The following is a 19,780-nucleotide window of genomic DNA, read 5'->3' as shown; positions in this document are numbered from 1 at the left end:
AAATGTAAAACATATGTAAAACAATAGTGGTGAGGAGAGAAAAGATTAATAAAAAATGAGTAAGCAGTATGTGAATACTCATACATAGTATGTATATTTTTTCATCAATGCTGAAAAATTGAAATGTTGATTGTTCACTATCCAGCTGCAGTATATCTGCAATAAGCAACGAATCATTAAGAGGAGTTACAGATCTCTGTTTCCCCCATCCTTTTGGCTCATGACTCCCACGTTCTTTGCTCCTCAGAGTTTTCATTTCAGCAACCTGTAACCAGGTGTGAAGTGTGCTCTCCTGAGAGCTGGAAAATGCAAGTTTCAACCTGCTAATTCTTAATGAATTCTTTAACCTTTCATCTCTTAAATCTCTTCCACCACTTCCCCTGCCACCTTTCTGCTATATATTTTTTTTTATTTTCAAATAAAGATACTGTGTCGGTTTCTCTACAGCCAAAGATACAAATTGGTGCCTAGATTTGAAAGGGAAATCTGAAGCAATGAATCCCAGTCTCAGACAAGTGTCTAATCCACGGCTACAGGAAGGCACATAAATCTTTGAAACAGGCACATTTCTTTCCCCTCCTTGTAGAGGGAATTCAATAGCTAAGTAGCATGTGAGAATTACATTACAGGAGCTGGATGGCTAAAATACTCTCTTGGTTATTGCATCCTTAGAAGGTCCAGTAAGCATATCAGTGTTGAGCATTACCCCATCTCCCTCTCTGTGTATCTTTCCCAGATGAAAATGATTTGTCCATATAAATTAGTAAAGATGGTAATGAGTAAGACTGTTCCGATTTGGAAGAAGACTTCTACTTTCAATTACTCGGATGCTGATATTCATTTTAAAGCCCTATGTAGATATTATATCTTTATAACCCTACTGTAATTTCTCTTTGTGTTAACAGGAAGAAACGCATAACCCTGGGGTATCTGAGCGTAAGTGTAGCCAGTCAATCAAGGGAAGGAATGATCCCTCTCTACATGGCATTCATTATAGCGCATCTACTTTTGGACCCCAGCAAAGACAGACATGGGCAGACTGGTAGAGATGTGTGGAGGGTGCCCAAGGTGGTGGGGCTGGAGCATCTGCCCTGTGAAGAGAGGCTGGGTCAGCTGGGAGAAGGGACAGCTTCAGGGCACTTAACAGCCCCACAGCGCCTACTGGGTGTCACTGAGGAGATGGAAGTGGTCTCCTGGTCTCCTCATAGCAGTGCAGAGTGGGAGGTTGAGGGAGAAGGGGCACAAGTTGACACGGGAGAGCTTCAGGCTGGGTGCAAGGAAAAGCTGTTTCCCTGTGAGGTCAGCAAGGCAGCAGCAGAGGTCACCCCGAGATGCTGGTCCACCTCTGTCCTTGGAGGGTTTCAAGCTTTGACTGGACCAAGCCCTGAGCAGCATGGTCTGACCCCAGAGCTGGCCCTTGTTTGGACTACAGACCTTCAGAGGTCTCTTTGAACCTCTGGTCCTCAAGCCTTTAGGCACCCAAAATCCTACTGATGTTCACTGGCTTTTTGAACATTTTTGTGATAGTAAACATAAGACTGACAGCTATGTCAACCCTTATGATCACCTCTGGCTTCCCTAGCATCCTTCTGAGAGGGAAGGCCAACAACATAGGATTATTTTCTTCTCCGAGGAAACAATTCTTTTCTAGGCATTAAAACCTTTAAAAGCTTCTCAAACTCTGTATGTATGAATTCAAAGCTTCAGTTCTCTGTGTTGATTTTTTAAGCCCGGGAGTGCTTTTTTATTTGATCTGCTCAAACTAATAACTGTGTCATAATAGATTAAAATCCTTCCTGAGAAGTATTCAGCTAATTTTTTTTTTTTTTTTATGAAAAACTTAGATTATGTCATGTCTGTCTCTGACTCCCCAAGGATTTTTGAGTTCATCTTCGTTTTTAGGCTGTTTAGCTTTAAAAAAATTAGGTTAAAAAGCTTCCCTCTTAATGGTGCCTTTTAATCTATAGACTTTGCTGTTTATACTAGGCCTGTATAGAACTTCACCAGAAATTTAGTTAGCTTCATCCATCTAAAATGAAAAATAAAATGTAGTCAGGACTGGCAAATCACTGCTATAATACAATCTCAGCAGATAAAAAGAAACCTTACAGTGCTGCTGTTTAAGTCTTCTGCTGTCCCTAGACCAGAGGAAACAATCAAATATGATATTGAGATGTACCAAAATTGCTACAGATTTGGAAAGGAAAAAACCTTTCTACATGTTGTGTGTACCTCTGTGTTCAGCCTGGAGAAGAGAAGGCTCCTGGGAGACCTTACAGCAGCCTTACAGTGTCTAATGGGAGCCTACAGGAAAGCTGGGGAGGGACTCTTTGTCAGGGAGTGTAGTTATAGGACAAGGGGGGTGTAATGTCTTCAAACTAAAAGAGGGTAGGTTTAGATTAGCTGTAAGGAAGAAAATTCTTCACTCAGAGAGTGGTGAGACCCTGGCACAGGTTGCTCAGAGAAGCTGTGGATGCCCCATCCCTGGAGGTATTCAAGGCCAGGCTGGATGGGGCCTTGGGCAACCTGATCTAGTGAGAGGTGTCCCTGCCCATGGCAAGGGGGGTTGGATGTGGATGGTTTTGATGTCCCTTCCAACCGAAACCCTTCTATGATTTTATGGCTGGTAAAGTGTTTGCAAAAATGGGCGGACACCCTCCATCTAAAGAAGAGATGCATTGACTATTCCACCTATGGTCTTACCAGTTAAGACAGAAAGCCAGAAAACTTAAAGTGACAGAAAGAGTCTTCCTCACCCTGATCTTTAAAAACAGCATATAAAGGAAAGAGGGATGGATGAAAAGGCAGATATTATGTGTGATAGTGTTGTACAGGACTGTACTACTGGATACGTTGTGACTGTTTTTTCTTCTCTCTTTGCAGTCTGTATATACAGCATTCAGGTGAAAAGTTAGAAGCAAACCCCCCACACGCACACACAAGAAAACAAAACAACAACAACAACAAACTACCTGAAATTGGTGCTTGAGGTGGTTTTCATAAGACTGAGATTGCTCAGTCTTAATTCTTCGTATTGATTTTTTTAATGGGAAGTTTCTGTATGAAATATCTAGCAATGTGAATACAGAAAAGTAACGTAGAAGTAAGCTTTTACTTCAAGGGTAGCTTAGAAGTGTCTGCAGGCATCCTTTTAAAGCTAATTGAGTCTCTCCATCCTTCCTTTGCCCTTTCCCTTCCAACAAGGAAAGTAGTATTATATGTTCCATAGAAGTGGAGGCTTTGAATGACGCGTCTACAGAGCTCAAACCAGTGTAAACCAGAAGTCCAGTGAAACTTCTGTTAAAAAAAAAAAAAAAAAAAAAAAAGATTTCTAGTAAGACCTAAACCTTGGAGGTATAAATACACTGCAGTGAAATACCCTGAATGTGTGTATTTATGTTTCTGTTGTTCTGTTGCATACCCTATCTAATGTTTGTCCTTACAGCATTCTCTTAAGATTATTCAAGAGAAAACATTAACAATTCATAGCCATAGTTAATATGTTTATAAATAGTTTATAGCAGGGTTCTCCACAATAAAAGTGCAAAACAGTTTCCATTGTAATTCTTTGTTTTCCTGTATTCTATAATTTACAAGATGTTTGTTTTGGTGGGTGATATTTTGCATGTTGTGAGCCTGAAAAACATTTTTTCCCCTATAACTCAGAATATAATGCTTTGAGCTAGTTTGGAGTTACAGGCGAATGGGAAAAATACTTTTTCCTTTTGTGTAATAATAATAATAATAAAAATAAGGAAAATCCTCAGCCATACTTTTAACAATACTACAGGGAAAAGAAGTTAAGGTTGAAATATGTGGTAAGGTCTATTGCCTTTGCTTGCTCTGAGGAAAAAATTAAAAATAAAGTTATAAATGATGGAAAAATAACATCAGACTGTTCCCAGTAACATCTGCTAAGCTTATTAGCAGAAAGTAATAAAACCCCACCCCCCAAAGGACGTCACTGCACATTCCCTCCGCCTGAGGCCATCCAGCTGTGAACTAGCGGGGTTCCCCCTCTCACGTTATCTCCAGACCTCTGCAGGTCTCCCACAGACCTCGTTCACTTGGCAGCCACGTGGCCTGAGCTGGTGGCACAACATAGACGTGGCCACCTCTTTGCACTTGTCATGATCAAAGCTGATGACAACTGGCCAGTAGTCCACTAATCTACTGCTCCGCAGCCATGTGGAGCTAGCTTGTACAGCTAAAACGCTTCATGTTGTTTTAGGCCAGCACAAACTCCTATTGTTTTATGTCAACTTAAACTTAGAGTTTTGGTTAAGTCCAAGAGTTGTTTTTTTCATTCAATTTGCAGGTATTGTCAGGAGACAGCACCAGAATGGCTTTTGTGTTTCATAGAATCACAGAATGGTTTGGGTTGGAAGGGACCAACTAAAAAACATCTAAAGACCAAATCAAAGACCGTGTAATTCCAACCCCCCTGCCATGGGCAGGGACACCTCCCACCAGACCAGGTTGCCCAAGGCCCCATCCAGCCTGGCATTGAGCATCTCCAGGGATGGAGGATCCACAGTTTCTCTGGGCAACCTCTTCCAGTGCCTCACCATCCTCTGAGTAAAGGAATTCTTCCTTATATCCAATCTAAATCTACCCTCATTTAGTTTAAAGCCATTCCTCCTTGTCCTGTCACTACCCTCCCTGACAGAGTCCCTCCCCAGATTTCCTGTAGGCCCCCTTTAGGTATAGGCCCCAGAGCCTTCTCTTCTCCAGGCTGAACAACCCCAACTCCCTCAGCCTGTCTTCATAGGAGGAGTGCTCCAGCCCTCTGACCATCCTCGTGGACCTCCTCTGGACCTACTTTGCAGTTCCGTGTCCTTGTGCTGAGGGCCCCAGAGCTGAATGCAGTGCTCCAGGTGGGGTCTCATGAGAGCAGAGTAGAAGGAAAGAATCACCTTCCTTGGTCTGATGGTTATGCTGTTTGGTCTTTTTCTGACTGTACTTGTGACAAGCAGTCCCAAAAGATAATAAAACAACATAAAATTCAAATGTACATGGAATTGAAACAGGTTTGACTGAATATTTGGTCCTTTTGGCAGAGACCCAAACCTGTAAGTTTCTGGACCAAGAGCACCTCTGCATAGTGTTGGTGTTACCACTGCAGTCTGCCCGTGGTCCTGAGAGTATTTCCTGCATGCTGGAGATTTGGAACAAAGAAACAAAATAGGAAGACCAAGTTCACGTGTATGAAAAAAATTCAAACCCCTTTATGCTGCCATCATTATGTGTCACTTCCCTGGTCTTGCAGTGCTCATGTGACATGCCTACCATGCCTGTCCATCAAGTGTTGAGTAGTGAAGGTCCCTATCACTATAGCTGGCACTAACACCGTTCCGGCTGATGAGCTGATAGCGGTCTGGTTTTGAAAACAAGGATTTGCCTTCAGGGCATTAAAGGAAGCAGTTTATATAAGGGGCATTGTAAAAAGCACACATGGATTTTTTAATGTTATCTCTCTCTTCAAAAATAAAGACATCGAGCAAGATGCACTCTGATTCTGCAGCCTAGTAAAAATGCTTGGATGCATTGGGAAAAATCAGGGTATTGGTCCCTGCTCCCAGAGTTGCACCATTTCAACCAGTAAAGTTGCTGGGTAAAAGTCAGAAAAAATCGAAAAAGCCTTATTCAGCTATTCTGTCTTTCAGGCAAGTCATGGCTGTCCTTTCCAGCCCATAGCTCTTGTGTTCTTTGCCTCATTTAAAAGATAAATAAAGTAGGCATCATGCCTGCTAATCCCAACTGCCCATGCAGCAGGTGGCTCTGGGCCTTTGTGGAGGCTTCTTTATCTGTCCCAGCTGCATGGTGTCACCTCAAAGGCAAATGTTTTATCTACTGGTCCTTGGCCTGTCTCATCACAGTTGGGTGTCTGTTTGCATCCTTACTTAAAGGCAAGCTTGGGACTCAGATTCCTTAAATTGAAGTTTTAGTGTATCTTTTTAGGTATTAGAGAAATTCTTGGCAGCTGAAAAAGAAACTGTGCTTAATTCTAAATATTTGAGGCGATGTTCGTTCTAAAAATTCATCTATGTTATTTTACTCTGATCTGTGGTTACAGAAAGAAAATGAAACAGGTACAACCAGTTCTGGCAGGAGATCATCCCATCATACTCCTTTTATCTTAGCGCTCTGTGAATATGAAGCACTGATGAAAAATGTAAATGCTAATGTTCGTTCTTTCTTTAAGATTTTAATAAAAATCCAGATAATTTTGGTGAAAAGTTAAATTTGAGATAGTATTATTACACTACTTCTCTTGCCAAAAATCAAGAAAAGTAAATACCAGTAGGGTAATTGTGCTGTCTTCATAATGTTATAAGTCTTCATTATCTTTTTTGAATGTGTAGCACTACTTGTAAGATCTATAACTTCTGGTTGCATTGTATACATGGGGAATACACGTGTGCACACAGAAGTAGGTGTACAATCAGATGATCATGTGTTTTAGTCTAATTGACTTGACGTGAGTGAACATGTAGTTTGTCCACACTATTGTTCTGTGCTCATGTGAGGAAGAAAATCTTACTTCTGCTTCCTGGCAGCATTCCCAATTAACTTCAGTTGTTCAAGAGTGATCAAGTGTCTTGATTCGCAAACTAAATCCAATCATGTGGTTTGATTTCTTAATCCCCTAGTTCCCTCTTTAAAAATAAAAATAAAATAAAAAAGCACCAAAAGTTCATTTCATTTCATTTGCAAGCTCTAGGGCTACCATCAACCTTTACTCTCCCCTCAGACATATTTTTGGCTTCCCTGGGCTTTCCATATAATATACTGTTGTAAACATTAATTTTATTTAAAAAGAGAAAAAAAATAATTGAAATTGCCTCTTAGAACTAAGCTATAAAAGAGGTATAACACAATTGCACTAATTAAGAAGAGCGGTTGCTTTTGTTTGCTTTTTTTCCCCTTAGCGAAGTGCCAAAAAGGAGAGATCAATACAGGAAAACCCATTTCACTTTATAGCAAAAGGAGTTGGAAAAGATCCACTTGAACTCTTAGAACTGAAATGCTGGAGGCTGATGTAATTAAGTAAACCATCCGAGAACTGAAAAATAACCTGATCAAACTAGGAGATTAGAAGTATGAAAGAGCTGATGCACAGTTGTTCTACACCTTTTGATGGAGTTTGCTGGGAATTTGGGGATGAAAGGCTTGTCTTCAGTTGACATTTATTTTGTGCTGGAAATTGTTGATTAATTGGAAAATGTTTGAATAGCACTTAGAAATTGCTGGAATATCTCTTGTGCCATTTTTAAAAATAAATAGATCCAGGTATGATTCCAAATAGCTTTTCAATTTGAAATGTAATTTATAAGTTAAAGAAAGGTTATATTAATGCTGAAATAAAATGTTCTGCAATGATGTTCATCAAAGTGTTTAACTGGCCAAGCTATTTTACTAGTATTTTTCTGTTAGGTTGGATTTTAATTTTTATTTTTTGATATTTTACTGTATTATTCCTTTACTAATTTATTTATTTTCCAGGACAGGACAAACGTTTTGTTTGGTTGGTTGGTTGGTTTGTTTGTTTTTGTTTTATTGCAGATTTTTAATAGGATAAAGACAATAGGCACAGTTAGCCTTTAATACAAGAGATTCATCTGTTCAAAAGCACATCTTTCTAAGTACAGCATAGTAAACTGACATTTCTGAACAAAGTTTTTATTTTATTTTGATAGACCCTTATATTCAAATGAAAATCCTATTTTTGTCAGATTTGCCCACACAGTACTTGATTCATCAAGAGTGACCTCTTCAAGACAGAACTGCAGGTTCATTAATCATTGCCAAATGTGTATAATTGTCGTTTCTTCTACCTCCGCTTTTTTTCAATTGGCACCAGATTTTGAACTTTGGTACGGTTGAATTCAGTGATTAATTGTATGAGATGAGAACATGTTAGGATCTGAGCTAGACCTTATTTATATCAGTACCATTTTTCCTGAAGATCTTAGACAGACGCTGTTGTTATTTCTCGTAAGGATATGGTCTTCAGGTAGCAGTGTGAATGAGCTGGAGCTTCCTGGGTTTGTTTTGATTTAGTGTGGCCATTTTAAAATCAACAGAAGGTCAACGCAAATAAATAGACTTAAAAAAAAAAAAAAAAAAGCCAGCCTGAACATTTGGCAGTTCATGTTTTCTGGCAAGCCTGTTGCCTTTTCTTGAGGTCTCTGCCCTTACTGAGCTGCTGTAAATGCCAGCAACAGAGCTGTAGGTGCAACAGCAGATACTGCACAGGGCACTAAGTGTTCCCTGAGATGATCCTGTAGGGCAGTATATCAGGCTTTATTCCCCTGGGAGAAAAAAAATGTTTGTGAAGAAACCCCCAAAATACTAAATGTAAGTGATGAAAAGACATTTGGGAGCATCTGTAATAGAGTCTGAAAGTTACGCATGCACAAGCTGCATTGTGACCAGGGCTACCTATTATTTTGATGACTAGCATAGGTGGAGTTTGGAAAGAATCATCCTGTGTGCTCTGGACCTTGTAATCAGAAGGAATGAAATTGTATCACTCCCATGTCAGGATGCTGGAAAGAAAAGATGTTTTACTATTTAGCATGTTGAAACAGCAGGAGGTGCTGGGGCAGAGGGAGCAGTGTGTGCGCTTTAGCTCTCCAAAAGTTCTGGTTTGGCGTTTTGGGGAGGAGACATACTGGATTTTCTCCTCCAAAAGAGGCAGCTGCAGTAAAAGACAAGACTGAAGAAGGCAATGCTGTGGGCCAAACAGAGCTTGTTATCCTTTGGGGAAGAGCTGCAGCCTGCTGCCTGTGTTCGGGCTCCATGGTAAGACACAGCCTAGAAGTGTGGGGCTCGAAACTTTCTGATTTTCAACAGTTTTCAACTGAAAATACTGAGATTGAGTAAGTAGGTTGCTTTGTGAGAAGTGGTGTCTGGCTTTGGGAAATGTTGTTTTTCATTTAAACTACAGAGCATATGCAAAACAGTAACCTACTGCTCTAGCTGAGCACTTAGATTGCCTTCTGAGAGCCTCTCTTAGCTCCCGTGTTCGCATGCTCTGCTCCGAGATGGCGAGGCTGCGCTGGTTCCTGAGGGGTGCAGCTTCACACCCGGAGCCGTCTTGGACGAGAAAATGGGAGCACAAGCACAGGAGCTTCGTCTCCCATGCAGCAGTGCAGAGATAAATGAACATTTGCGGGTTTGTGGGGGCTGTTTAACAACAATGGGAAAAAAAAAAAAATCCTCCAAGAAGCTGAAGCCTACTCAGCATTCAGTTGAAGCAGATTGAAGCTTGCAGCTTTTCAGGGGGTAACATGAGGACCTGGCTGGCAGCCTGATGAATTTCTGTCAGGAGGGCTGGGTGCAGAAATAGGAAGCATCCAGTTTCCTATTTCGGTTTCAGGTCGAGGTTTTAGTCGAGGTGTTTTCCCTAAATGTCTGGCCTGTTTCCGTCTTCCCGAGGGGAGGACTGACTGGCAGTGCTGCTGCGAGTGGCAAGTGTGAGCTCCTTTCCTGAACTGGCCCCTGTGTCCCCTGGCCGTGCTCTGCCCTGTCGCAGGCGAGCCCACAGGCCAGGAACGGCCTTGCAGGGCCTGTGGTCACCCTACAAGGGCAGGAGAGGAGCTATTAGGTGGCTCTCGGTGCTATTTTCAAGATAAAAAAGGTTATTTTCCTGTGATTCTGCAGCCGGATCTGCCTTATTTATGGGAACAGTGCTACAGTGCTCCTGGAGAAGGAAAAGCAATCACTCGATGTGGGTACGGGACCATGATGCAAGTACGCCGCTCCTGGTGGACCCGGCTGGCGCGGTGCTGGAGCTCCACAGGCCTCCTCTCCAGCCTCTGGCACAGCCGCTGCATCAGCAAGGCTCCCGGTGCTCCAGGAAGGGCTAATCTGGGAGCAGTGGGACACCAGCACGCAGAGCCAGGTCAGCTCCAGTGCTGAGTGCCAGGAAATGAGCTTGCCCGGTCACCCCGAGCAGCCCAAGAAGCACACCCGTAGCATATCCAAACCCAGCTCCATAGCGCTGCAAGCCAAGGGTCTCCGCCAGCCTGCCCCTGCAGGACTGACAGCTGAGCCTGTATTTAAAGAAAAGGTGGAATTTAATTTCGCCTGCTCTTGACAACCCATGGACTGAGGGGTTTTCAGTGTTTGGGGCCCATAACGCATTGGGAAGTGCACAGTCACGGTAGGCTCTGCTCACGTTGATTGAACATTCCCAAATATCGGCAGGATCAAAGCTCGTGTTTTTAAGGCAAGGTTGGAGTAAGTGGAATTTTCCCTCATGTGTAACTGGGTGCAGGAAAAAAAATGTTTCAAGAAAAGAAAGCTCGAGCGTGCGTTTGAATGCTTTTTGTAATTCCACTTGAGATTGTGAAGAATTAAGATGTTATTGCTGGTTTGAATGCGGAGTGTCTCCGAAGGCACTGCAGTATTGTTTCTAAGCTATACTTTATTAAAAAAAAATAGTATTAATCTCAGTAGTAGCAGTCTCTAGTAACAAAAGAAGACTGTCAGTTAACAGAAATAATTCCTTCACAATGATAACTAAGAGTTTCTGCCATTTCCTATAGAAGTTTGCATTTCTGCATTAAAAAAATGTATTGAGGGGGAGGCTAGTTGTTCGCTGCTTATGAATCAGACTGAGAGATACCCAAAGGAGAATTATATTCCTCTCCTCCCCACCGCATTTTCTGTAATCTTTTTTATTTGGGATGTTTATCCATGGGGAAGAAGGAAATCAAAAAGAGCGTTAATGAAATTGAGTATGGTCTTTCAAAGCTCAGCCAAATTTCTAATGAATAGATTTCTCTGGGTCAAAGCCAAGGTCTGTGCATCATTTTGGACGGGTAAAAGCATTGCAGTTGTGTGTCTGATTGCTCCACTGGCATCTCTGGGAGGGAAGAAACCTTAAATGTATGAGTGGGGATCATCTGGTTATTTATGGCATGGTAGCAGTGTGTATAAAGATATGATCTGACACATATGTCAAAGTAATTCCTGTTGACTGACTTCAGGGAAAATGCATTGTAAATCCAGCTCCTCAGTGTGTTTGGGATTCTGCTACAAAGGTAGCTGCTGTGGAGGTTTTTCCGTGGCTGTCAAACTATTTATTTTGCAGTCAGGCTGATTTTCTCTGGTTTTAATTCATTTAAGAAAAGTCTTCTTTAGAAAAACAAACAAAAAACGACATCCTTCCTTTTCCTTCCCTTTCCTAAAGCAACTCTCTGTATGTGGGAAATGCACTGTCAATGGCTTGAATTAGCAGGATGCATCCAGAAACAGCATTTGTAGGTTCTTGATTTTTTTAAATAAAGTTCATTTTACCACAAAGTACGTCATTGCTGAAACTGAATTTTTGTAAGAGGTTTCAACTTTACCAACTTTCCTACCACCAAATATTGAAACCGCTATTTTTAAAATACTTTTAAAAATGTTATGTTGGGTGCTTTTTAAACCCACCGCTATCAAAGTTTCTTTATCTGTTGTTATCATCACTGCAGCAGTGATACGGATGTATTCTGTGTAGTTGGGGATGAAAATGACGTTAACTGCTGCTCTGCATGCTTTTTGTTCTTCATCGTATGGCAATGACTATGCAAAAAGAGGCGCAGAGAATTATTAATTATTCAGGAACAATGATGTTTATCTGGAAGAAGTGGTATTTAAAAGCCACCGCTTTTTATGGAGCTTATTGTTTTGGAAGGAAGTGCTCTCCCATCTGAATATTCCTGATGTAGAGTCTCAGGTGCTGCAGGCTGACCGCCCCGTGCTGGGCATGGAGCGGAGGCTGTGGCTGGGTGCTGAGCCAGCTCTCCAGCCCTCCCATGGTGCTTCCTCTGCTGGCTCTTCACGCCTGTGAACGTACCGTGTTCACCACGTGCAGATGTCTTTCCGTCCTGTCTGTGAGCTAAGGCAATGCCACCTTGGTATCTAACCCCACTGCAGCTACAGGTGCCTCCTGACTGCGTGGCAGGGAAACGTCAGCCCCTGTTACAGAGGGGGAATCGAGGGGCAAAGACACCAAACAATTTTCCAGGGCGATGTGTGGCGTTTGTGAGAGAGCTGGATGCTGGGTGCAGCTGGTGGTGTCTTCCCCAGAATCCTAACAGCAGCGTTCCCAAAGTAGAGGAAATTTTCCCAGCTGAGCCTGTGAGATTTATGGTATTTTCTTTCTTCGTGTTCTCCGTGGAATGCAAACTATGATGATAAAGACTAGATTTGTCGAGGAAGGTGTCTCCCAATTTAGTAAGGTGTGGTTCCTTATGGCAAAACAGCATCTGAACAATTGATGAAATTAGCAGCACAGGAGAATAAAAGGCTTAACAGGGTTCAAAAGACCTCAATTTCCATAAATATGCAGAGACATCTGTTACAGTCAGGAGTGACCCGCTGGTTGAAATGATCAGCCGGGGAAACTTGTAGTTGATCAGCATTGCCCTCAGTAGCAGGTGCTTCTTTAGGCAGCAGGAACTGCTGAAGAGGTTTTCGATGAACAAAGCCCTTTCTGCTTGCCAAGAAGAGACATACGGGAAATTGAAACAAACAGCACACACCTACGGTGTTTCATTTATAATTCGCAGCCAGCGTGTGGCATGCGCTTCTATGTCCAGATCTTTACATCGTTAGGTATAGGTATGGTGTGCCTGACAGAGCAGCAAGGGTTATGTCTGAGAAGTACTTACAGCTTTGGAAAGCAAACTTCTTAAATCAGATTTCCAAACAGAAATGAATCATCAAGATTTAATGGAAAATGTTCAAAACAAATTTATTTATTATCAGCGTACGTGCCCAAAATAGCAATGTAAAACTGTCATCCTAAAGGTTATGATTACTTAAGTGAATAATTCTTGCTCACCCATAATCAGCAGAGACATTATAACGTTATAACTTTATATAATGCAAGGATATTTGTATTCCTTGTTGGCACGAGGTATATTGCATTCTCTCTCTCCTCCCTCCCACTCTCTCTCTCATGTGCACACCCCTGTAATAAAATTTGTAATTTCATCTTAAAATTAGATTTTTTTTTCTATGTTATGGGAACTTTATTTATGTCCTCTGCATAACTTGGTTTTGTAAGGAAAGAATCTGTCTGTTAAATGGGTGAACTACTGGATGGAAAACTAGATGTCAAATTTGGGGCTGCAAAGAGGTTACGATTTGGTATGTTATATGTGACTGCAATTGCAGTCTGAAACAGCGATACTCTTACAGTAAACCAGGAGCGTCCAGAGAATCTGTAGTAAAGCCACAGAAGTAAAAGAGTTAACATTTGCAAAGGCTTTCAAGACTTAAAATGCTCCCTGAGATTCTTGTATATATTAAATACTCCTCTTTAATTATAATAAAAGGTATAGTACAGCTCAAGTACTTGACTCACGGTATTTAATGGGTGCCTCACATGGGGATATACCAGCTCTAATAATGAGACCGTAAAATACCTTAACAAATCCCACCTCTATTTTGCTAACAACTTTATTCATAAATCAAGATAAAACAAAACCTGTTCTTTTCTTTCCCTTTGAACAGAGCGTGGATCACACTTCTCGTAAACCTCATCATATTGAGGTTGGGCTAAGATGAGCATAACCAGTGACGAAGTGAATTTCTTGGTGTATCGCTATCTCCAGGAATCAGGTGAATTTCCTGTCTTTCATCACAACTCCAGGTCATAGATGAAATGGGGAAACTGGCTTATTGCACGGTGTTGCTTTAGGAATGTTGTGTTGAGTGTTCAAGACTGATAAACCCAGACTAAATATTTCTTGCACAAACCTATGCTTCATTGAAATCATGATCCTGAACATAAGAAAAGTGCAAACATACGCAGGTACAAAGCAAACATTGCAGTTAGGCAAAACAAGAAAGTAAATAACATTGTGCTAACAAATGTTTGTAGAGTTATATCATCAGAGCCAAAGTCATTCTTGGCAGCACAGGCACAAAGCACATTGATTTTGTATCTTTTTTCTTAGCTTCTTGAAATAGTCCTGTCAGGTATTTATTAATAAACGGTGATTGTATACATTAATTTTATATCGGTCGGATGTTGAGCTCAGAATTGGAAAATTGGATGCAAATGTCTGACGTTTTATAATTTCATTAAGATAATTACATATGTAAAATGATCTGTGCAGGTGATATCTCTTGTCAGCGTAGCTGTGTCTTAGTGTAACTTCCACTTCTGTCTGTCTTCAACTCAAAAAAAAACCAAAAAAAAAACAAAAAAACAAGAATGACTTTAGAAAGCCTTTCCTTTTGGAAGGAACACTTCATCTTTCCTTCAAAAAAAATGGAAAATGAAACTTAAATGTAGGGTCTATTTTTTTTTCATAGTCTTGATTCTACTCTTTGTATCTCTATTCACAAATGGAGAATGTTCTGTTAAAGCAGAGGTGATTGGGAATGTGAGAAACACTGACAAAGCATTTATAGGCAGAACTCCAGTTTACCTAGGACTGGCCCTGTGCTCTGGGTTGGTTGAAGACTTGACTGAAAACATTTGGTGTTTCATATGCTGAAAAAAAAAAAAAGTTTGTGAAAAATATGAAAAATACATGTCTTCACATCAGAAGACATGAAGCCAGCTTTGGAATAAGCCCCCCGGCCTTGGGAGATGTCTTGGATTGAGGACCAAAATCCCAGAATATTTTGATTGGATTTTTTTTTCTGATGGGGAAAAAAAAAAAAGAAAAGCAGCCTTTCTTGTTCTTCTTGGTAGATTGGTAGTATATGGATCAGTGTTGTGTAATGATTCATAAAGAGGCTTTACAAAGCCACTCAAGAATGGTTGTATCAGTCAAATGTCAGGCAAATGTTCTTTTTGGTGATGCCTCTCCCACAAGCGAACAGTAACTTCTGCCACTTTAGGGAGAATTTCACACAAATCTTCAGTTTAATTGCAATTTGTACTGCTCTTAACTTCGTATGTAAAGGGCCAAATGTTTATCTTACTGAATACACTCAAACTAAGGGCATTCACAAAAACATTGTATTTCCGCTGTTGTTTTTTTTTGGCGTGTGTGTGTGTCTAACCCATATAAGAGAGTAGAAATTGAGGTTAAATATTTGAAGGAATATTCGAATGTGGTTCAAACCGAGCATATTAAAATCTAGATGTTAGGTATTGCCTTAACAGATATACCTGACAGTTTGGAAGTAATTCCATTCGGCAAATAAGAGCTATAAGCAATGATGAATCCTCTAATCTATTTAAAGAGCTTCTCACGTTCTGTTTAAATCTTCTTTCATACCCTCTTGTTTTTCCATGGAGATTTTTATATCTTTATTTTCAGATAAAGTAGGGTAACAAGACAGAAATTGTTATATAGTATCTCGCCTTTCTACCTGCTAATACAAATGCCATAGGATGAGGCAGCAGATGAAAGATGTTCTGAATCAATAGCTTACAAAATAAGGAGTGATAAATTTAGAGGGCTAGTGATTAAATACAATTTAAGTTGAAACTCCCACAGTTCAAAGAGTTTGCCAAAAATAAGGTTATTGGATTAATTATGGTAACATTAGCTGAACTCTCAAAAATTGTATTAAGCATAGCCATAAAGTTAGCTTACAAGACCATACAAATGTTCAGCTTTTCTTCTTAGTTATCTGTTCTTTAATCTCATCCTGTAAAAATTCCTGTCTCTCTCCTAAAATGTACGCAAATAGTGGGAGGAAGAGAGAAATGACAAAAGGAAATATATGTGGGAGGAAAACTGTGTAAAAACCAAACTATACCTATAATATTTCAAGTGTTTTGCAGCTGCAAGGCACAGAAGCATTTGAGATTATTTGAAACATTATCACAGCAAAGATACTGATTGGTGCTTTACACTTCATGATGAAAATACTTGCTGGTCATTCCTATAGAAATTCAGCTCTTCTGAAACTGAAGTTAAACGTGAAAGTCAATAATTACATTTCCCGTCTTAATTCTCTGTCAGACTAGAAAACTTGCACAGGAGAATACCAACCAGCAAGTTTTTGTGGGTAATAGATCTTTTCAAACAAACTAAAGACTGCTGTTTCCAAGATCACAAATTACAACGACAAAGATAACTGTGCTGACAGTATTATACTTAGACTGCTTTATGACATTTACTTAGACTTGTTGACACACTGTCATTAAAAGCAAAACAAAACTGTGTAAAATCTGTGTAATCCATTGTTATCAAGTGGATTAAAAACTGGCTAACAGAAACATCTTATAAAGGCGATGGGAGATGAGGAATATTGATCTCAAAGATTGCTTCTAGTGGGAACTCACAGGAGTCTGTTCTTGCCATGATGCTTCTCAATAGCTTTATCAGTGACCTGGAAGGAAATATGAAATGATACTTGAATACATTTGCAGATGGAATGAAATGGTGAATAGTGGCACTGTTATAGTGACTGATCCTGGGGTTTAACAGAGAAAATTACAACCAGGGAGACTGTGTGCTTTGAGTCCTCTGCTGCTGGAGAAGCAGGGCTGGAGAAGGACTGGTCTAGTGGCAGTGGATTTAAATCCCTTCAGTACAAGACAGGACTTGGACAAGTTCAGGCTCTAACTGCTTAGCTGTATTAAAATAAATGCATAGATAAATAAATACATGTCTTGTCACATAGGTGCCTATCTCAGGGCATATCTGTGCCCAGAAAAAGAAGCAGTGCATCAGACATAATTTTCTTGTAGACTCTCTGGGTTGATGGAATAAAAATTCTACCACTGAGAAGGCAAAGTGTTTTTACTTCTGCAGTAGGGCCGTGCATGCCCCCTTTTTGAGCTAAAAAGAAGCTGTTTGGTTTCAGTTTCAGGTTGTTAATTCTTATCCAAAAGCCAAGTCCTGCAATGTTCAGTTCAGTCCTTTTTGAATGTGTGCTTTTTGGCACACAATTTGAAATAGCCAAGTTCTTCAGAGTGCTGAGTGCTTCCGAGCTTTGTTCATGTCAGGAGTCAGACTTCTAAAAGTCAGGTTGTGGTTATTTGTAGGAGTTTTGATTCAGAGACCACTTCTAAGGGAAAATGTTGGCCTCAGTTATTAAAACCAGGCTTGGATGATGTCTGCACTGTGAGCGTTCTACCGGTGTGGAAGTGCGAGCACACAAAGTACTGCTGTGGTGGACATAGTTACACCAACAGGCAGGTGTATTGACAGAAGTGAAACAAGCTGTACCAATGAAGGCATAGTTCTGCCATCCAAATTATGTTGGTTCAGGTTTGCACCTCTTCAAACTCCTGAGAAGCATATTCTTGCCAGCAGCCATCTTCACTGCTGACATAGTCCTTCTGCTGGTTTTCTTCAGCATGAAGGATTGTGATTCTACAAAAACAGACCGAACTCAGAAGACAGAGAATTCCCATTCTGCTTTGTCTGCCCGAAACAGAAGCAGTTACTTGTCTTTTGGTATAAAGGGCAGAGCAGTACAATGGGAGTAACCAATGCACAGTAACAACCTTAAAGACAAATGAAGAGCAGGAGAATGGCAAAAACAAGTCACATCAAATCTTTCATGTACCTTTAATCTACAGTGTGCTGCCATCTGTTGTGAGTGACAAATCCTAACATAGATTCAAATGCTACAATAAATTACCTTCCCTATCCAGCCTAATGTGCCAACTCGGTTATTAAAGCTTTTTCAAATTTAGTACTTTTGACGTATTGATTGACTGATTTAATTGTGTTCCTTTTGTAGCACTTACATGTATTTTGCAGTACAAAACCTTTATCTGAAAAACAGCTCCCCATCTGTCTGTGGCTTCCACTGCTCTCTCGTAGGACATCTATTGTAGTGTATGTCTGGCAACGCCTTGTTAGAGTTAAGGTTGCATAAGTTTCCATTTTCTCTCAAACTTTCACTGTTTGGTTTGAATTTTTCCATGTATGACATAGACTTGATAAACTATTCCACAGCGTACAATCAGTACCATGTCCAAGACAATAAAAACACTAGCTGGATGCTTGTGCTAAACACATCAGTGAAATTTGTAGCTGCTGACTTGGGACAATTTACCATTATACTTCAGAATTGTCATTTGTTTTCTTCCCAACCATATGAAATAAGGCAGCTAATAACATAGTTGTTTTCCTTCCGTAGATTCTGGATGACAGCACTGTATTGGTTTCATGTTTGACAGATTTTCCTTGTTTTCCTAGAAAATAAGATAGGCCCAAAGGGCACATACAATGTGAAGTGTTTCTGTGAATCACAGCACAAAATCCTTTTAGAGTTAAGCACATGTAAACAAGGGCCTTTCCTGTTAGCCACATCCAGTGCATCTTACTCTCATTCTGCCTTAGGAAATCACAAGTGGCATGGATATTCTGAAGCTTTGGGGATTTCAGCATTGTGATATTGTCCAGACAGATAGTAAAAGTTGGAACTGCACTACATTATATTTTTTCCAGTGCCAGTTACAGTTCTTTGAAAAGCAACCAACAAAATCTGAAAGAAAACTGTGTATCTTAGAATGGTTTGGGTTGGAAGGGACATTAAAGACCACCCAGTTCCAACCCCCTGGCATGGGCAGGGACACCTCCCAGCAGACCAGGTTGGACAAAGCCCCATCTGACCTGGCCTCAAATACCTCCAGGGATGGGGCACCCACAGCTTCTCTGGGGAACCTGTTCCAGGGCCTCACCGCCCTCATAGGAAAAAATTTCCTCTTAACATCTAATCTAAATCTACCCTAGTACAGATTTTCTACCTTGTCCTATCACTGTCTGCTTATATAAAAAGTCACTTTCCATCCTCAATAAGCTCCTGTCGTGGTTCCGCTCGAGTGGGTAGCTGAGCTCCACCACAGCCGCTCTCTCACTCCCCCTCCTCAAAGAGGAATGGGGAGAAAATACGTGAAAAGGGCTCAAGGGTTGAGATAAGGACGAGAAAATCACGCAGTAATTACTGTAACGGGCAAAACAGACTCGGCATAAGGAGATAGTAAGACTTATTGCTTATTACTAACAAGCTAGAGAAGTGAGAAACAAAGGAAAGAAACCAAAAGCACCTTCCCCCCCCCCATCCACCCTCTTCCACCTCCTCCCCCCGAGTGGCGCAGGGGAACGGGGGAATGGGGGTTATGGTCAGTCTACAGCGCTTCTCTGCTGCTCCTTCTCGGTCACTCTCATCCCCTGTGCTGTGGGGTCCCAGCCACGGGATGCAGTCCTTGATGAGCTGATCCGGCGTGGGCTTCCCACAGGCAGCAGCTCTTCCAGAACTGCTCCAGATATGGGTCTGTACCATGGGGTCCATCCCTCAGGAGAAAACTGCTCCAACCTGGGTCCTCTACGGGCAGCAGCTCCTGCCAGGTCACCTGCTCCTGCGTGGGCTCCTCTCCACGGGCTACAGGTCCGGCCAGGAATAGATAGGGAAGACCCTCTGCTCGGGCAGGGATCTTCCACAGGCGGCAGCCGCTGTCGGTGCAGGGCCACCTGCTCCACCGTGGTCTCCTCCACGGGCTGCAGCGTGGAACCCTGCTCCACCGTGGTACTCCATGGGCTGCAGGGGGACATCCTGCTTCACCATGGTCCTCACCACAGGCCGCAGGAGACTTCTGCTCCGGCGCCTGGAGCACCTCTCCCCCTCCTCCTGCACTGATCTTGGTGCCTGCAAGGCTGTTCCTCACTCCTCTCACTCTCCCAGCTGCTGTGTGTCGCAGCGTTTTTTTCCCTGTCTTAAATACGCTTTCACAGAGGTGCAAAACAACATCGCTTACTGGCTCAGCTCTGGAAAACAGTGGGGCCCTTTCTGAACATGGGGCAGCTTCTAGATCCTTCTCGCAGAAATCACCCCTATGGCCCCCTGCTACCAA

At 41.5% G+C, this 19,780-nt stretch overlaps 1 protein-coding gene across 12 annotated transcripts in view; it reads left to right on the top strand.

Annotated features, from left to right (window-relative positions):
- TBL1X (transducin beta like 1 X-linked) overlaps positions 1 to 19,780 on the top strand; it is a 239,196-nt gene that overhangs the window by 168,043 nt on the left and 51,373 nt on the right. For 10 of the 12 annotated variants that reach the window (XM_072029631.1, XM_038173043.2, XM_072029645.1 and 7 more), the window contains one exon: positions 13,516 to 13,623. The exons of the other annotated variants lie outside the window; for them this stretch is intronic. In XM_072029631.1, coding sequence (XP_071885732.1) covers positions 13,566 to 13,623 — 58 coding nt within the window. In that variant the 5' untranslated portion in view covers positions 13,516 to 13,565. The remainder of the gene's footprint in view (positions 1 to 13,515; positions 13,624 to 19,780) is intronic. 12 annotated transcript variants of the gene reach the window in all.

The sequence above is a fragment of the Anas platyrhynchos genome, chromosome 1 (assembly GCF_047663525.1).
Source record: "Anas platyrhynchos isolate ZD024472 breed Pekin duck chromosome 1, IASCAAS_PekinDuck_T2T, whole genome shotgun sequence".
NCBI classification, from domain to species: Eukaryota; Metazoa; Chordata; class Aves; order Anseriformes; family Anatidae; genus Anas; species Anas platyrhynchos.
The sequence above is the reverse complement of the archived record's forward strand: the minus strand, read 5'-3'. Positions and strand labels throughout refer to the sequence as shown.